Source organism: Tiliqua scincoides, chromosome 2, assembly GCF_035046505.1.
Source record: "Tiliqua scincoides isolate rTilSci1 chromosome 2, rTilSci1.hap2, whole genome shotgun sequence".
Lineage (NCBI taxonomy): Eukaryota > Metazoa > Chordata > Lepidosauria > Squamata > Scincidae > Tiliqua > Tiliqua scincoides.
In genome coordinates this window covers 140,772,474-140,790,687 of record NC_089822.1, presented here as the reverse complement: position 1 = coordinate 140,790,687, position 18,214 = coordinate 140,772,474, and the positions used below count along the sequence as shown (strand labels likewise).

Below are 18,214 nucleotides of genomic sequence, written 5' to 3'. Positions count from 1 at the left end.
GTTTGTGCTGGACTTCAGGGGGCACACATTAGGAATGTTTGAAATACTGTACCTACTATCCTCTCTGGGCCCAGCAGGCATTGCTGTTGGGCTGTTGAAAAGTAGAGAAACAGAAGGAAAGGATTGGAACCACTTTCGTAATGCAGGTTTTGGGAACAAAAAATGATCCTAAGGGCCATCTTGGATGCAGAAGATATATATGTGCAGTATTTGTATATATTTCAGAAAACCAGCACTGACTGACAACATATACGGATCTGGGCATGTGATGTGTGACAACAGGGCTTCAGCAATCAAATTTACAACAGGTCGGAATGGTTACCTGAGGCTTGAGGGAAGATGTAGGGTTGCCCAAAAGGCAGCTACTTGGGCAGATTTCCAGCAGGCAACTTGAAATGTTTATGCTTAGTCTGAGGCGGAATTCACCAGAACTGAACCACAGAAACTGTTTGGAGCAGCAGTTCCCAAACTGTGCATCGTGGCTCCCCAGGGAAACCAGCTGGGGGAGCCACGGAAAAACCCTGCCATCCTATACAACCTGTATCGGATTGTAGGCCTAATGGGGAGCCACAGCCAAAGGCCCAGTAGGTCAAGGGAGCCACCAGTCAGAAAAGTTTGGAGTGTCACACTTCAGACTGGGATATATGGAGAGCTGCCCAAGAGGACAAATGACTCTGAATATAAGAAGATTGGTGTCACCTCACAACCAAATAACCAGAGTGTTAATAACTTGCTGAGCAGGGACTGGGCTCTTGAAATTAAGGCGAGGTGACTACGGAACCCAAATATGTGCCGTTGTTTCAAATCTCTGGCCATAAACAGGATAAGGGGGCAGGGAAAAGAGGGGAACAACTTTTGATTTGTATTTTAATGCTACTCTTGCATGTGGTTCCCCCATGTTCCTGATGGGGATTTTTAATGTCTCACAGCACACTGACAAGGTCCTAAAATGGTCAAGGCATACCATGAGTTTTGGTCCACTGACAAGGGGCACCATGATGTTGGTGGGGGGCTCACACCCCCCAATGGGCCTACTAATAAACAACCCTCCCCCAAACTCCCGTGACACACCTGCGGACCCTTCATGGCACACCAGTGTGCCACTGAACAGTGGTTGAAAATGGCTGTTGTGGGGCTATGGGAAAGGCTGCTGAACCACAGGGCCACCTCCACCCACCCGGCAGGGCTCCTGAGGACAGGCAGAAGTTCAGCTTTTCCCAGCACACTGAGGAAAGCTTCACAGCTGGACTTCTGCCTGTGCTGCTCTTAAAGGGCCAGCAAGGACCTGAGACCTCCATTACAGAGATGGTCCTAAGCCCCTGCTGCAGCCTTTGGTCTCCTTGCACGCTTCGGCTTTCTCCGGAAAGAGTTCGGGTCTTTCCGTCTCGATCCGGAGGGCGGAGCTAACGCGGCCAATTGTTCCTCGGCTGCACTCTATTGGTCACTGCAGCTTCTCGCCACGCCCCCCGCACCCGGATTGGCTCGGGGTCCTGCGGCTTCGTCCATTGGCTGCCTGCGGCTCTGGCCGCCGTGATTTGGGGCGAAGCGGCCTCCTTCTTCTGCGATTGGCGGTTGCTCCAACGGAGGCCCGGTGGGCAGCGTGAGGAGGGCTCGGCGGCTAGAGCGGCTCTGTTGTTCTCGAGCCGAACGCGGCCGTCCATCTCGAAATCTCGCTCGCTTGTCCGTCTCTGCGGTTGGCCAGAGCTCCGCCAAGAGAAGGGGCCGTTGCCATTGGCTGAAGGGCACGGGCTCCCTGCACTCGATTGGCCGCGGGGCTCGAGCGCTCCTCGCCGCTCCTGGCTCGCTGGCTGGTGGGCGGGGCCCGCTTCCCGGTGGTTTGCGGTGGCTGCTGCGGCCTGAGGTGAGGGGCGGGCGTCGGTTGTGGGGTAGCGGCGATCCCGTTGTGGGGGTAGGGGGCGTGTGTGTGAGGGGGAGGGGCGCCGCGAGAGGGCCGAGGTGGGAGGGGGGCCAGCGGAGGAGCAGCACCGAGGGAGGGAGCCGAGGCTGAGGGAGCGAGTGGCCTCTCGCCACGGGGCTGGGTCGGGCCAAGAGGCAGCCGCGGAGGGGCTGGTGGTCGGGGGGGGGCGGGCTCTCCGAGGCTCAACACGCGCCCCTTTCCCAGGCAGCGCTTGTACTGGGGCGCACCAGCCGAGAACGGCTGTCGGTGTCTGATGCCTGCGCAGGGCTGGGAAGCCTGGAGGGGGGCGAAAGTGCTCCTGGGGAGGTTCCCCTGAGGTAAAGGGTGGCTGGAAGGGGGGCACTTGGTACTGGCTCATAAAATCGTGCATGGGACAGAAAGGACAGGGCCCCAGGTTTCCACTCTGAGGCTGCAGCCCTGTCTGCACTTATCTGGGAGTAAGCCCCATTGACTATAATGGGACTTACTTCTGAGTAGGCGCACATAGGATCAGGTTGTTAGTCTCTTTGGGGGGCAGCCGTTTTCAACCATTCTGCTGTGGCACACAGGTGCTACGGATGGTCTGCAGGTGTGCCACAAGAGTTTGGGGGAGGGTTGTTTGCTGGAAGGGCCTCTGAGGGATGCGAGGCACTGATGTCAGTGCAGTGTGCCTTGTCAATTGTAAAAAAAAACCAATGGTGAGCCTTGACAATTGTAGCACCTTGTCAGTGTGCTGGGAGATGACAAAGGTTGAGGGTCTGGGCTGCTCTGGGGTCACCCATTTGAAACCAAGGGGCAAGAGCATTTAAGAGTGCAACAAATATATGGAATTCCCTGCCCCCAAGATGGAGTGATAGATGGCTTTACAAATCGGACATGCTTACAGGGAATAGATTTATAGGCCTTGATTGATATATGGAACCTTCATGTTCAGAAGCTATATACTTCCAAATAGCAGTTGATGGGGGAGCAATGCCTGGCAAAGGCTTGTTGTTTTCAAGCTCAGCTGATGGATTTCCCAGACAGATCTGGTTGGTCACTGTGGGAAGCAGTATTGACTAGAATAGATAGACCCTTGTCTTGATCCTGTAGGGCTGCTGTTCTTATGTTCACAGAGCATCTTCCCTGCAGTTGAATAAGTGGAGTTGTCAGGTGGGCAACTTGGGGATTGGGCTGCCAGGTAGGCTTGAGCTTATCTTGCCTAAATTCTTCCTATCCTGCCAACTATGCCAATCTGTTCTGTCCAAATATTCCAACTCCCTTCTAATGCCCACTTTTTGGCTAATTAACACCCTCCTTTTCCAAGAATAGCAGCTGTGGTGTGCAAAGAAATGAACAGAACTCCTTATCAGCTGAGCAATTAACAAGAATTTATTGCTACAAACACAGACACTCCTGCAAGTACTCTTGTCCAGAGGCTTTCCTTCTCCAAAACTCCACTTAACTAAGTGGGTAAAGGTCTGAAGCAGGGGTTTAAGGCAACCTTAAACACTCAAAGAGCCATTTGGACCTGTTTTCCGGAGGAAAAAAACCTCAGGAGCCACAAAACCCTTTTGACATCTAAAATGAAGATAATACTGCATATATAGTTTTTTTTTCAACTTTATGCTCTTATAGGTCCCATTTTTATAATGTAGCCCCCTCTTGTAGCTTTTAGTTAGTTTTGTCATACATTCTTGTCCTGTGTTTTCAGACGCCTGGTTCTCTATGGTGTTTTGCCTGATTCCAAGGCCATTCTCTGCCTGGAGAATTGTGCCCACTTTAAGCAAATTAGCTCCCCTTCTTTCCCCCAACAAATGACCCTGGTTCTGCCCTGTAGTCCTGCTGGACCCCACCTCCAGAGTAGCTCGCCTGTTCAACCTGCAGAGGTCCTTTCTCCTGCCAGCAGCTTCCCACCACTACAGCAGCCCCTTGGTCCTCAGCAGGTCTTGGGCACAGCAGCCACACTTCAAACTCCAGTGTCTCCAGCAGTTAGTCACAAAGTCAGCCAGAGTATCCAGGGCAGAGTCCAAAGTCAATAAGCCAAGTCACAGTCCAAGGTCAGATTCCAAAGTAAGTCAGTCAAATCAGTCAGAGTATCCAAGTCAAAGTCAATAAGCCCAGTCAGTCTCCTCTCCAACCTGCACTCCTTCTACAACCCACACCCCCTGCCTCAGGTGCCCTTTATATCCCTGAGGGCCCTATTGCCTTCAAGTGGCTGTAGCTGTGCAGCACACTCTGCTGGATGCCCAGGCCTTAAAGGGGCCACTGCTGACACCACATCTACCTCCTCACCAGATCTTCCAGGATTCCAATACATATGGCAGTTATGACATCTGCTTATCTTACATGGATACTAAAGAACTCCCTCCACCTTCCAGAGGCACCCTGCTGGAAGGAAAAAAAGACACAGACTCCAGAGGTGGGGAAGAGAAGGGGGGGGCAGCCACAGGCCAGCTTCTGCCCTGCCTGCCTGCCCTCCCTCCCTCAGGTTGCAACCCTTTCCACACTATCCTGGGAGTAAGCCCCATTGGCTACAATGGGACTTCTGAGCAGACAAGTTGGTTGAAGCTCTCAGGTTGCAGTCCTCTCCAAACTTTCCTGGGAGGAAGCCTCACTGACTACAGCAGGGCTTACTTGTGAGTAGACCTGCACAGGAGGAGGCTGAGGCTACAGCCCTCCACACCTTCCTGGGAGTAGCCCAGGGACTACATCAGGGCTTACTCTTGAACAGACCTGTGCGGGCTCCCACTCACCCATCCTTGTGCTTGGCCTTGAGCAGGCTCCAAGGCTGCCATCCCAGGCACCCTTTCCTGGGAGTAAGCTTCATCCTCTGTAATGGGGCTTACTACTGAGTAGACACACAGGATGTCTCCTCTGCTGTGGGGGACAAGCCTCTCCTTGCACTGAGTGGGGACCTACTCAGGGAAAGGCGGGCTGCAAGGGCTTGCAATGGCTGAGGAGGAGAGCAGCTCAGGATTGGTTGGTGGTCAGCCAGTGAAGGGCCTTGAGCCATTCCAACTGAAAAAGCCAGGAGCCTGCTGGATGCTGATTGGCTGAGCCTGCTGGAGAGTTAGGGAAGGGAAAAACAGGGAACTTAAGCCTGCAGAGTGGGCAAAATTGAAAAGGGAAACCAATGTGGGGCAGGTGGGGGTGAAGGGAGAGGAGGGCAGTGAGCTCAGGGGGTGGAGGGAAGCAGCCTGCCCTCCCAGCACAGGTGCCTCCTGTTAACCCCTTTGCCACTTTCACCGGGAGGAGCCGCAGCAGACAGCTGAAAGAGCCACATGCGGCTCTAGAGCCGCAGGTTGCCGACCCCTGGTCTGAAGCCTCCAGTCCAAGTCCAATCCAGTCTCTAAAGCACAGTCCAGTCTTCCCAATCCAGTCTTCTGCAGCAGAGTCCCTCCTCTCCAGCAGTGTGTCTCCTTCAGCAGGGTCCTGGCAGTCCTCACTTCTGTAGGTCTTGGTCAGGTAGTGTCTCCCTCTGGGTCAGGGTAGCCTTCTGAAGCTACCTTTTATTCTTGGATGTCTCATAATCTGAAATGTAGCTCACCTGTGAGCTACCTTCAGCTGTAGGGTTTGCACCTGACCAATAGCAATCTGGTATTTAAAGTGTTCTTGGCTATGTGGGCTTTGAAGTTCGTTGCTGCTAGAATGAATTGTCATAGTTTTGAAAAGTAAGTGTCATAGAAATGCTTGAAAAACTGAGGAATAGGTGACTTTCAGCACAACCCTATGCCTGTCTACTAAGATGTAAGCATTGTGTTAAATTGGGCTTACTCCCAGGAAAGTGTGCATAGGGTTGTAACCTTTGAATGAAGTAGGAAGGAAAAGTTTTGGGGGAACTGAGGAAAATTGCTGCTCTATATTTTGTGTCCCACATATGATGATCATCATCTGTTGTGGTGCAAGACATCAGTTTATGCCAGCATTGTTGGCTTTTGTTGAGATCAGATTTAACACCAATCTGTCACTGCCAAGAAAAAAATTGCATACAAGCCTGTAAATCTTAAGTAGTGTTTAAGAGATCAGACTTGCACACAGAATTTGTTGCTGTTTTAGATCTTAGAGGCTTTGGATTTAAATTGTAGCCAAACTATCAACACTTCTGATATGTGAGCTCTAGAAAGTCACTTTCCAAAAAGTGGATCAATTTTCCACCTCATAGTCTAGAACAGGGGGTCTCCAAACCCTGGCCTGGGGGCCAGATGCAGCCTGTGGAGAGCCACTGTCTGGCCCGCGGTCAGCCTCTGATCTCCTGAGAGCCTCTGGCCCAGTTGACCAAACACAACCAGAGTTGTGCTTGTGGGGTGGAGGAATAAGGGTCCATTTAAGTGTGTGTGCTCTATTTCTTGGGCTGTGTTGGTGCTTGGAGAAATCCTGGACATTTGAGCCCATTCATTCATTCATTTCAGTCATTCATCTAAGTTCCATATCTAATGTATTTATTTAAATTTTATATTTAATTTTTTTCCGGCCCTTGACACTGCGCCAGATATTTGATGCGGCCCATCGGCCGAAAGGTTTAGAGACCCCTGGTCTAGGATTACAGTCTGATCTTTACCATGTTTGTTTGAATGGAAGCCCCCTTGATTCTGTTGGTGTTTATTTTCTAGGAATGGTGTTATGGATCATTGTTTTGCACAACTGAAATGCTGTGTAAATTATTAAACCCCAATTAATAACCTCTTGGTGTAGTTGATTGGCCCAAGGTATTACAGACGAATGCATTTTAATGTGATGTGGTTTTAATACTAAAGGTTTCAATTCTGTATCTTGATTTAAGATTTGGTGGATAACTTGGGGTAAACATCTTGGTTCTCTGGGGCATTTATGCCTTGTGTGGTAAACCTACTATCTTGTGAACTATGTGCATTTGAGGATAATTGTTGGTTATGAATTGTGTCCTTTGTACATATGTATTCACATAATCAACAAGACTAAAATAGCTTGGTAAGGGACTATAGTAGTCCAAAGCCAATTAGCCAGACGCTGCTGCATAACATTGATGCTGGTGTTCAAGCTTGAAGGGAAAGATGTTCCTTTGTGTGACATCCTAGAATGAAAAAATCTTGTAGATAATACACTGGAAAACAAAAAACACTGCTTGTGCACAGTGGTGGTAAGATTTGCTTGGGTGAAAATTTCATGGAAGATTTAGGCAAAGCTCTTGATATGTGTACTGTTTACTGTTTGTTGCTGGGGGATAAGAATAGGCCCTCAGTTTGGCTGTACTTGTCGTAAGAGGTGACTAAACAGCCACCGGGTAGATGGGACTCGTCAGCCTGGGAAGGCAGCTCATCTGAGAGAAGGAAAACTCTGATCCCAAACCTCCACTGCCTTGTGGCTACATCCAGTTATGGAAAAGGCTTCAGGAGTCACCCTTGAGGCAAAATCTGGAGCCGGAGTCCCTGAGGCAGTTCGTGGCTGAACACAGTCACATTCTGGCAACTCCTGCGACGCCGCTGGAACCAACCGTATTGGCTTCTGCCTTTCCATTGGACCATTTCAGCGACGTGGAGAGGAGGGATTTGCTGCATGGGAAACAGTCTATCCTCCATATCTACTTTACCCAGTCTTCACGCACTGGAGAGGACACTCTGTTCCAGAACCACCATTCAGAGCGCGATACCACAGTCTTCTGAGACTGAAGGATGCCAACAACAATCTGGCCATGAAACACATTTAAATATTAAGTTGCCAAGGATTCCTTGAAATGACTTCACATCTATTAGTAAAATAAATTCATTGCTTATTGTGTTTTTATCACGCCCTTTCTCCAGTGAGCTCAGAGTGACTACACTGTCCCCTATTTTACAGCCCCATGAGGTAGATTAGGCTGGTGACTGGCCTCAAGTCATCTAAGTGCAAGGGTTCCCAAACCTTTTAGAGGTCATGGTTTTCAACCACTGTGCGCCGTGGCACATTGGTGTCCTGTGAATGGTCCACAGGTGTGCTGTGGGAGTTTGGGGATGGTTTTTTATTAGTAGGGCCATTGGGGGATATGAGTCCCCCACTAGCAGCTTAGTGTCCTTTGTCAATTGTCAAGAAACCGTTGGTGTGCCTTGACAATTTTAGCACCTTTTCAGTGTGCCATGAGATGAAGAAAGTTGAAAATAGCTACTTTAGAGGCTGTTGCTTGATTTAGAAATGCCAAGGGGTGTGGCTATAATGGTGATTGGGCAACAGTGCTCCCCCCAATTAGCAACTTGTTTATCCCTTGATACACACAGCCCAGTGATTATCAGACTTTTCAGCACCAGAACCCACTTTTAAAAATGACAGTGTATGCAGTGATTTTCAACCGTTTTCATCTCACTGCACACTAAAATTGTCAAGGCACACCATCATGTTTTTGACAATTGACAAGACACACCATGCTGCCAGTGGGGGGCTTACATCCCCCATTGTCCCTACTAATAAATGACCTTTCTCCAAATTCCTGTGGCACACCTGTGGACCACTTACGGCACCCCAGTGTGCCACGGCAGAGTCGTTGAAAATGGCTGCTCTATTGGGATCCACCTAGCCTTATGAGCTTTATGAAAAGTGATCTAGAAAATATTTATTTATTTACAAGTAATTCTATTCTCAAAAAACTAGATCCATTTCTCATAATAAAGCAGCCCTAATGAATGAAGTCTTGAAGGGCTTAGTTATGTGACCTGTTCTTCACCTGTGCCAGTACCTGTCCCTGATGGACTTGGGGGGGGGGGGGAAACACACTAGTAAAAAGACTCTGAAACATTTATCTTCCTATATTTACACAAACTGCAGGAGCTCAGCTCTTTGCAGGACAGTTAGCAACTATCTGATTTCTGAATGGTTTCAGGGCTTGAGGCAATTAGTTATCTGATCTTTCTATCACTCTTGTTTTCATTGAAGGCTCTTCAGGACCCATTAGAAATCATGTTGCAACCCACCAAGTGGGTCATAACGTACAGTTTGAGAAATGCTGACATAGCCTAATCTGCCCTCAGTTTTGTCACCCACCGAATATTGAGTCATGACCCACTAGTGATCCTGGACACCCAGTTTGGGAACTGCTACCTTAGTGGGCTTCCAAGCAAAGTGTGAATTTGAACCAGGTCCTAATCCAGCACTTGCTACTGCCCTGTGCTGGCTTTCCTCAGTAAAAACTTGAAAACCTTGTTTCACAAGGCTTTTTCCCTTTTGTAATCTGTATCTTTGTATGCAAATGTTTGCTGCCGTCTTCCCAGAGAAAGACAGGCCACCCACTGTTCAAGGGATATCCGTTCATTTCAAAAGCTTGCTACAGTACCAGTGATGCTAGTTCAACAGAGGATATGTTGAATGTTGGGTGTAAGCAGAGTTCTGAGGGTAGCTTGATAGTTGCTGCTGAGGGTTTTCAGGGCAATGGGAAAGAAGAAAGAAATCTTTTAGAAATATCAACATTAAAAATGTTTTTTTTCCTGCTTTTGGTTGATGGGTTGGTTTTGTGAAGAAACAGTGCATGTTTATCTGTCTCATTTTGTGGAGTAGTTTAATACCCTTGTAGCCTGCTCTTCTCCCAAGGGGTTCAGAGAGGCTTGTATATGATGTCCTGACAGATGCTTTAGCCTGAAAATACTCAAAGCAGATCAGCTTACTTTTAGCAGCAGAACTGTCTTGTGTCTTCATATCTTGAGTAGCAGGGAATAATAGCACAAAATCTGCCTTGATTCAATCTATGCAAAGCAGATACTGTACTCTGAAGGCCACCTGGGTCTACAGCTAAGTTGCAGTTTGAATCCAGATTCAAAACTTGCGTAGAATTTACTGTATATTAGGCTTGAACTGCAACTTTGTTCTTTAATTAAAATTGCATTCATATGCCTCAAACACCTAGATTTGTTAATTGTCACTTTGCCAGTTGCTTTGTTGCCTATGGTGAGAAAGAATCTCTCTTCAGGTGGCAAAACCTTGGTTGTCTTCTTCTGTGCTGTGTGTGATTTAAAATAGATGTGTGTGCACAGGTATATTAGTAAACACATTGACCAGTTTGTAGGCTTATTGAATAATCAAGTGGTTTCTAAACTTACCTGGGTCATGACACCCCTAGCCTCTTCTTCCCAGCTCAGCTGGGTACTGCCATCTTGGATCTTGCAAAATCTCATGTGCTGTGTTGCCCTAAGGCTGAGGTATTCAATGTGTGCGCTGGGACTCCCTGGGTAGGTGGGGCAAGCCCCCAGGGGCATTGCAAGGCATCTTGGGAAGAGAGGTGGCCATAGCTGCTCAGCTCAGCTGCACTTGCTACCTCCCTACTTGCTGCTTTTCTGCGGCTGTGAACAGGGTGGGTGAGGCAGTGTGAGGTGGGGAGGGTGTGTGAAACATGGTGGAGGGAGGTGGTGGAGCCTCCCTGGCATCGGGCTTACCTCTGGTGAGAGAGGTTGCCAGCTTGGCCGTTCCAGCCACCTGCACTGTGTGCGCTTTGGCTTGCCTCTGCACCTGGAGAAGGCTTGGTCAGCAATTGCACTGAGCTCTGTGCAGAGTAGGACTGCTGGCCCAGGCTTCTCTCTCAGTCTGGACAAGGTTTGACTGGCAAGTACAAGCCTGCCCTGTATGGGGAGGGAAGCCTGAGGCCAGAGAGGACCGGGGTCGGGCTTCGCTCCTGCTGCGGTGAGGACCGTAAGGAGCAGGCTCGTGCTCGCCAGCCAAGCCTTCTCCAGACCTGAAGGGAAGCCACGTGATTTCCCTCTCGGTCTGGAGAAGGCTTGGCTGGTGAGCACAAGGCTCCGTACCGGGAGGAAAGCCCGACCCCAGAGAAGGCTGGCCAGACGGTACTGCGTCTGCTTACCAGCTGAGCCCTCTCCAGCACCCTCTGGCACTAAAGTAGGCTCGGCTGGAAACGCAGGCAGCGCTGCCGCTGAATCTTGTTGCCTGCCAGCCTGCTCTAAGTTCAGCTTCGCTCGTGCTCCAGGGAGGACATGCCAGCAAGTGTGCTCAGCTGCTCAGCATGGGGCTTCTTGCCGGCCGTATCCTCCCTGGAGCAGAAGGGAAGCAGAACCTAGAGAAGGCTGGCTGGGCTGTGGAGATGCTGCATTTAATCAGATGCTGCACTTCAGATTTCCCTCCTAGTCAGAAGGGAGACGCGTGCTCCTGGCAGGCTCCAAACTGGGAGGGAAGCCTGATACTAGAGAGCTCCACCAATAAAGGCAGGCAGCGCAGCGCTTCCCTCCGCTTGGGAAGGAGGAAGCCCAGCCTGCTCTTAGTGGGGCGGGATGTCCAAATGCCACAGCCTGCATTCCTCTGTCTTGCCTGGGGGGAATAGGGGTGGCACCTGCATATTAGGGTGTGTGAGTGAGTGTGTGTGTGTGTGTGTGTGTGTGTGCGCGTGCGCGCGCGCGAGCATGCCCCCATCTACTTTGGGGGTGAGTTGTAATCTTGCTCTGTGTGGCTGCCATCCTATCCACACTTTCCTGGGAGTCAGCCCCATTGACTCAAATGGGACTTACTTCTGAGTAGACTTGCCTAGGATTGGGCTCTGTGTCAGCTTTACTAAGGATCTTCACCTTTCTCTTTTTCTTCCCCCTTCTAAAAAGAAAAAAAAGCTGCTCTTGATCAGTCAAGTTTTGTCTCCAAAAAATGATAAATAAAAATACCCATTCCTTTTCAGCTATCCTCCTTTTTCCTCCTGCCTCATTTGGGGGGGGGGGGGGGAGAGACTTCCCAAGTTCGCTGGTATTGTAAGACAAAGGGTGCAATCCTAACCAGGTCTACTCAGAAGTAAGTCCTATTGTGTTTAATGGGACTTACTCCCATGAAAGTGAGGTTAGGATTGCAGCTAAACAGTCTCTGGGTCTTGGTTTAACATCAGTTTGCAATTAACGGATACACACACACAACAAAGTCTTCCCCTCCCCCAGCAAATTCATCACTTCTCCCCCCTTACAAGAAAGAAAAGGACGTCCCTTTCCAAAACCCTCCAGGTGTGTTCCTAACAAACTCAGAGTGCTGGCAGCTCTGCTGCAGATTTGACTTGGTTTTTTTTTGTTTCTAGGTGTATAATTATAAACACCTTCATCCCTGTTTAGGAGTAACTGAGTTGAGGTGATGTAACGGGGAGCCGTGGCCAATGGCCACAAAGATGAGGGGAGCTGCAGGCCAGAAAAGTTTGAGAACCACTGCCCTAAGGTGTCATGATGCACACTTTGGGAACCCCTGGAATAATCTGTAAGGCAAAAATATATGTGAAACATGTTAACTTTTTACAAAATGCTTACAGTGCAATCCTATGTCCTCTCAGAAGTTCCTTTATGTAAGATGGACCCCCTTACTCCCAGGAATTTTTATAGGATTGTAGCCTTTGTGTTAATTATGTTGTTGTGTTCAGAAGTGCTCTTAAGTATTCTCTGTGCAGTTTTGACCTGTTTGTTCATAGAGCTTTCATTGTCCTGGTGTACCAACAAAAGTGAGTGATTTGTTTGTATTTCCAGGCCTAGGTAGTATATGATGTTTCTTCAACAGCTGTCTTGCTTTCTTGATTCACTAATGGACAATATTCCTGAGCTTTTAAAATTGTTTTGCCTTCACCTTTTTAGCTGAGCTTAGTCAGTTATAACTAGATAGAGGTATATATATTTCTTTTTCTTGTTTTGTTTTCCTTAAAAAATCAAAAATTTTCCTGATAACTTGCCTAAAACTTAACTAAGATAGTGCATGCAGCAAAATCTGTATGCAGTATTACAAATTACTTTAGAAAACAAAATACTTTATGAAATTGCTTGTTTTGAGCAGGAGCTTTACTTCTGTATGTTGTCACTTAGCCCATGTCTCAAGAATCTGAGACCACATGGGGTTCTAGATCTGATAAATAGATGAGTTCTGATTGTATAAAATCTCTTCATTCTTCCTCAAGTGCTATGTTAAACAGTGCCTCACTACACTATCAGTGGTTATATGAAGCAGCTCCTGCTTTTGCTTAAAGCTTTTAGGGTAGTTTGGTAGTCTGTTCCAAGAGTTATTCATAAGCGCAGACCAGCACATGTAACATTGCAGCAATTGCCTTGCTGTGAATAGGGGTGAATAGGGGTGTGTGTGTGTTCTTTGGGATAGCTATTCCACTTAGCTGGAATGATTGATTTAATCTGTTTCTTTTCAAAGCATAGCTTACTCTGTATTAGAAATTGGTGAGGGAAATCACCTTGGGTTGCAATCCAAAAATGCCATTTATGTGTAGGTTTGGAAATCTAGCATGCATTTTGATGTGTGAAGCAGTGTTTAGTTTTAGCCAACAAGCATAATGTTTCTATGTGAGCTGCAGCAGCTGCATGCATGGTTCATTTACTAGTGCGTAATTGATGTTTTTTTGATAGCTTCAGTATGTTCACACAGTACAAATGGCTCCTTTGTTTAGTGGGTAAATGTATTGCAAGTAGAAGAGGTACCAGTTCAGGGAGATTGCCTTATACCTTTAAATGGGGCAGGTAGCTTTGAAAGGCATAGTTGTAGGGATTTTTGAAATATTCTATTTTAAACTGATCTGCTCTCAGGAAGGTGAAACTGACTATTTTTGAACAGACCTTGTTTTCTTTGAAACCACTTGTATGTGTCCTGCCTGAGCATTTCTTCCAACTAAGATTCAGTTTCATTAAACTCTGCTTGCCAGCACGGTGTGGAGAAAAAGGCGGGTGTGTAAATGATACTTGAGTCGCAGCAGCCAGCACACTGCTGTTAAGTGAAGCACCTGTTGTGCTGACGTGGAAATGTCTTGCTGAAGACTGTTTTGTGCTTTATTTTTTCTTTAAATAAAATTAGGTTGATAGGTTGTAGACTCTTTTTTTATGTGGAAGTACATTTTTGAGTGCTGTTGTGTGGACCCTCCCTTTTACTGAAAATTCTGACTGTCAGGTAAAATGTTTAAAAGAGGTACCTTTAAAAGCACAGTGAACTTTTATAATTTCCTATTGCTGTGCATTGGGTTCTGAAGCTGGTAGAGTTAAAAGTGGAAGCTTTTATTAGTATCGAGACTGTAAATCAAAAAGTTGAACCCTGTTTTGGCCTATTACTGGCTGCTAGTAAATGAGCAAGTATCACAATGTTTCTGAGGCTTTGTAAACTGTAAATATTTCTAGAACACAATGCTTATCATGTATTTAATCATTCCCAAATAATTGTGTACGTTATATACTTTTCTTAAAAGATGATGGTTATTTCAAATGAGAATGAAATTAGAACTGTGAACCTTTCAGGTGAAGTTTTATTACATATTAAAAAAAAATACTTCTATAGCACCATTTTGTTAAATCAGAAGTTGCATCTCCTCCAGTACTTTATAGGACGGGCTTCTATTCGAGAAGCTGGTATGCTTCTAAATGAAAAGTGAATACAGTACATTCTAAACTAGTACTGGAAAATTGTATTTTTAAGACTGATCAAAACAAAGCACAAAAGTGGTCAAAAGATACTTTAATATATATGTTTCAGTATAAGATTGTATTGAACTTGACCGTATGAAGTTAACGTGATAATTCATAATACATGTAAGTAGTCTACTACTGTGCTTGTTGTCCACTCCAGATCTTGTAAAACTGCTTCACCCTAGTTCCTCTGCTCATTTCCAGTTTCTCAGCATTTACACTCAGCACTGAGGTCCTACCTTATCCTTGGAAAAGAGAAAAGCCAAGGATAGTTGAGATGAGCTCTTTTGCTCTCCTGACTGCCAGAGGGGGGGAAAAGACTCCCATTGGAGAACCACTCAAACTGGCTTCCTAGCACCTAAAACTAGAGGCAAAACAAAGCACAGGTTTTCAGGTCTTTTTGAAAAGGCATAGGCTCTTCTGCTAGAACATGGGTCTCTAAACTTTTCAGCCAAAGGGCCACAACAAATATCTGGCACAGTGTCAAGGAATGGAAAAAAATTTAAATAAATTCATTAGAGATAGAACTTAGATGAATGAATGAATGAATGAATGGGCTCAAATTTCCAGGATTTCACCAAGCATCAACATACACCAAAGAAATAAAGTATGCACTTAAATGGACCCCTGTTCCCCCACCCCACAAGCATAACTCTGGTCGTGTTATTTGATTTTTCTCTGTAAACCGCTTTGTGAACTTTTAGTTGAAAAGCAGTATATAAATACTGTTAATAATAAATAACTGTGCCAGAGGCTCTCAGGGGACCAGAGGCTGGTCATGGGCCGGATAGAGGCTTGCTATAGGCTGCATCTAACTCCCGGGCTGGGGTTTGGAGACCTCTGTGATAGAACAATGTCATTCCCCCCCAGGAAGAATTTTTTATTCTGTTGTACATATTGCAGCCTGTTTTTTGTTTCACCCATTGTCTTCCTGAAAGTGTTTAATTGCTAGTTTTGTTTTAAGGAAACAGAGTTGTATTAGCAAAAGATAACTCTGTAAAGTAACAGAGCAGCCATTTTTCTTGGCAGTTCTTCTGCATCAAAGTTTTCATTTTGAATAGTAAAATGTGAAGTGCTTAACAATAAAACAACTTTTTTCTGCAAAATCGCATGCCACAACTTCAGTACTGCCAATTGAGTGCTGCATATTTTGTAATGGTATGTTGCCATACCTTAGAAAGACTAGCATTTCAAGACTTATGTTCTAACAATCCTGCCCTTAGGAAAAAATGATTTTATGCTATTGGAAATGTTTACTGCTCTTATTGAGTCATAAACATCCTCAATCCTACTGTCTGTGTAGTTTCAAAATGTATTTTACCAGCACGCACTATTCTAATTCTGGAATTGCAAGCTGTTTAAAATGCAGGGCAAAGTCTGCCTTTGATTATCTTGATGACTTTTTGTTGACCTCTTGTAATGTTCTCCTTAAGCAATGTGAATGGGCTTCAGATTTTAAAAAAACCAAAGTTTTGGAAAAATGATTTTTGCATAGAGGCTTGCTAGTATGGTAGGCATCTTCTAAAATTTTTTTTGTACTTTTTGGCGTTTCAGAATCTGAAAAACAGCAACATGAACTGCTGTGTTTGTGCTTCCTAACAGAAGGTTGGTACTAAGAGGACGGATCTACTGTGATCTGCAGTCTGGCTAGCAGGATTTGAAAACTATTGTGCTGCATTTGGAACTGGGGGTTTGCCGTCTCCAAGCAGAGATTTGCCACTTCCTGCCTCAATGCAAAGCAGCACTTGAATTCCTCGTGTCACCTTCTCTTATTTGAGGAAACAGATTCTGGTTTCTACACTACATAATTGAACACTAAATACAGACAAGCTACTATGTCCAAGAAACAAAACCAAAAAGGTAAGGTTTAACTTGGCAATCAAACAAATGGTAAATAATACAGAGGGGTACCAGTATACATGGATTCACTTATTGATGGATTGGATCTGCACCCCCTACATGCATCCCCTGGAGCTCCCTTGTCCTCTGAGCCCAGCATAGGCCATGGACATGCATCAGACTGAGCCTGACAGTTTAAAAAAAAAAAAAAAGCACTATTTCCCTATGAAACTGGAAGTGACGTTTTAAATGCCTTATAAGGCATTAAAAATGTCACTTCCAGTTTTATAGGGAAACTGGTAGTGTTTTTTTTACTGTGGGGCTCAGTGGACCCTCTGGAGGCTAGGGAAGTGGAACTCTCCTTGCCTCTGTAGGGTAGGGTGGGGTGTTCTCTGGTATCTGTGGTTTCAGTAAACCGCGGGGGGGGGGCAGAATGGAACCCCTTCAGATACCTGGGCACGCCTGTATTGTACATAGGTAGATGTTAAATGTGGGTTTTTTTTTGTTTCTAGTCAGAAGTAGAAGATCATCTCTTTATTTTTTAATAAACCAAGATACAATTTACTATTGTATAATTACGTAAAGATCATTTATGTAGATCAGGAAATGTCCTTAAGTAAACACTCATACACCTGTTTGAATCTTCCCAAATATAATTAAGATAAAATTAATCCTAACAATGTCTCTTAACCCAAAGCAAGAGAACTATGAAGACACCAGCTTGTATTTGGATATCTGCTGTTGAGAATATAAATAGACAAAGGAACATGAGAGAATAAAGATTTGTTTCATTGACAGCTGATACTAACAATTGGTAAAATGTGATGGGTAAATGGTGGTTTCTTCTGTAGTGGGTTGACATTTTGCCCCTGGGCTAGATGAAAGAAGGGCACAGCTATTGGTGGCTGGGGCAGGGGAAATAATGTTGCTATTCCTGGAAATTATATTTATTGAAAACACTTGTACCCCTCCTTCTTGCTGTGTACTCAAAAGAGATTACATGTAATTAAAGAAAAATGCATTGTGGGTATGTGAACCACTGTTTTAAGTACCCTTTGTACATCTTCAGATGTGGTATCATGACTTGGCAGCTTCTGTTCAATGCCAGGTGTTTCATAATTTGTCTCTTTGAATGAGAAGTTCACTTGTTTGTTTCAAATAGCCTACCCAGTGTGGCTTTGAGTCTCTGGGTACAGAGTTTAACAGGGTATGTTATTAAAGGCAGCTCTTAGGACAGTGGGCATTATTGTTAAGCTTGTGGTTGGTTCCAAAACATGGTAGCTACACATCATAATTTCCACCTTCCCATTGTAAAATCTGGTAGAAGTTATCTGTGCTCTGGTGTTGCAGTCTGGGTCATTTCTCTGCCCTCCACCAGTGACAGCCAGTAATATGGGTCAGAGAAAGGCATAATGCCCCGCAGTCAGGTCACGGGCAACTTTTTGTTAGATGTTGTAGGTGGCAAAGTGGGAATTAAACATGCGTCTGCCATTATCAGTGGCAGCTGCACATCTAGCAATGTCTAGTTCTTGCCTTTTGTCTTGACAGTTCTTATTTGTCTTTTCAGTAGTTGGTTTTTATTTACTCTAAAACACATATCCTGCCTTCTGATCTTAAAGATTTCAAGGGAGCTAACAACTTTAAATCCATAACACAAATGTTAAAAAATATCAATATTAAAACACAGAACACAACAGGAAAGATATTTAATTAGGTTTGGCAACAGGAAATAAGCAATGGGAATAGCAAACAAAGAAAGTGCCAACTATGAAAAGTTTAAAGATTTGAAACAAGAACACCTTACTCCCCCTTTGTACAGCACAAAGATCAGCAGAATGGGAATAAGTGTCCCTTAGAAGGGTGCTGTCTCATTTTGGTGTACTTCTGAGAAGTTGCTTTCTTAAGTAGCCCTCCACTGTAATCCTGATGGCAGATGAACCTGGCGTAGATCCTGTGAGGAAGATCTTAATGTGCAGGCAAGTAGATATGGGAGAAGGTTGTTCTTAAGACCTGAATCTAGACTGTTTTGGGCTTTAAAGCAGTCATCTGATTGCCATCTGCATTCTTGCATTTATGTATGGGTAAGTGGCTGTTTTTAAAAAAATATTTTTCTCCATTCCGCTTCAGACAGTGGCAACTTCAG

At 45.6% G+C, this 18,214-nt stretch overlaps 1 protein-coding gene across 2 annotated transcripts in view; it reads left to right on the top strand.

The window, feature by feature from the left end:
• The first annotated feature begins 1,623 nt into the window (after positions 1 to 1,623).
• The window catches only part of SPATS2 (spermatogenesis associated serine rich 2), a 53,431-nt gene continuing 36,840 nt past the window's right edge, over positions 1,624 to 18,214 (top strand). The window contains exons 1-2 of one of the 2 annotated variants that reach the window (XM_066617381.1): positions 1,624 to 1,861; positions 15,787 to 16,092. In XM_066617381.1, the coding sequence (XP_066473478.1) occupies positions 16,068 to 16,092 (25 nt within the window). In that variant the 5' untranslated portion in view covers positions 1,624 to 1,861; positions 15,787 to 16,067. The remainder of the gene's footprint in view (positions 1,862 to 15,786; positions 16,093 to 18,214) is intronic. The other variant, XM_066617380.1, reaches the window with a different exon arrangement.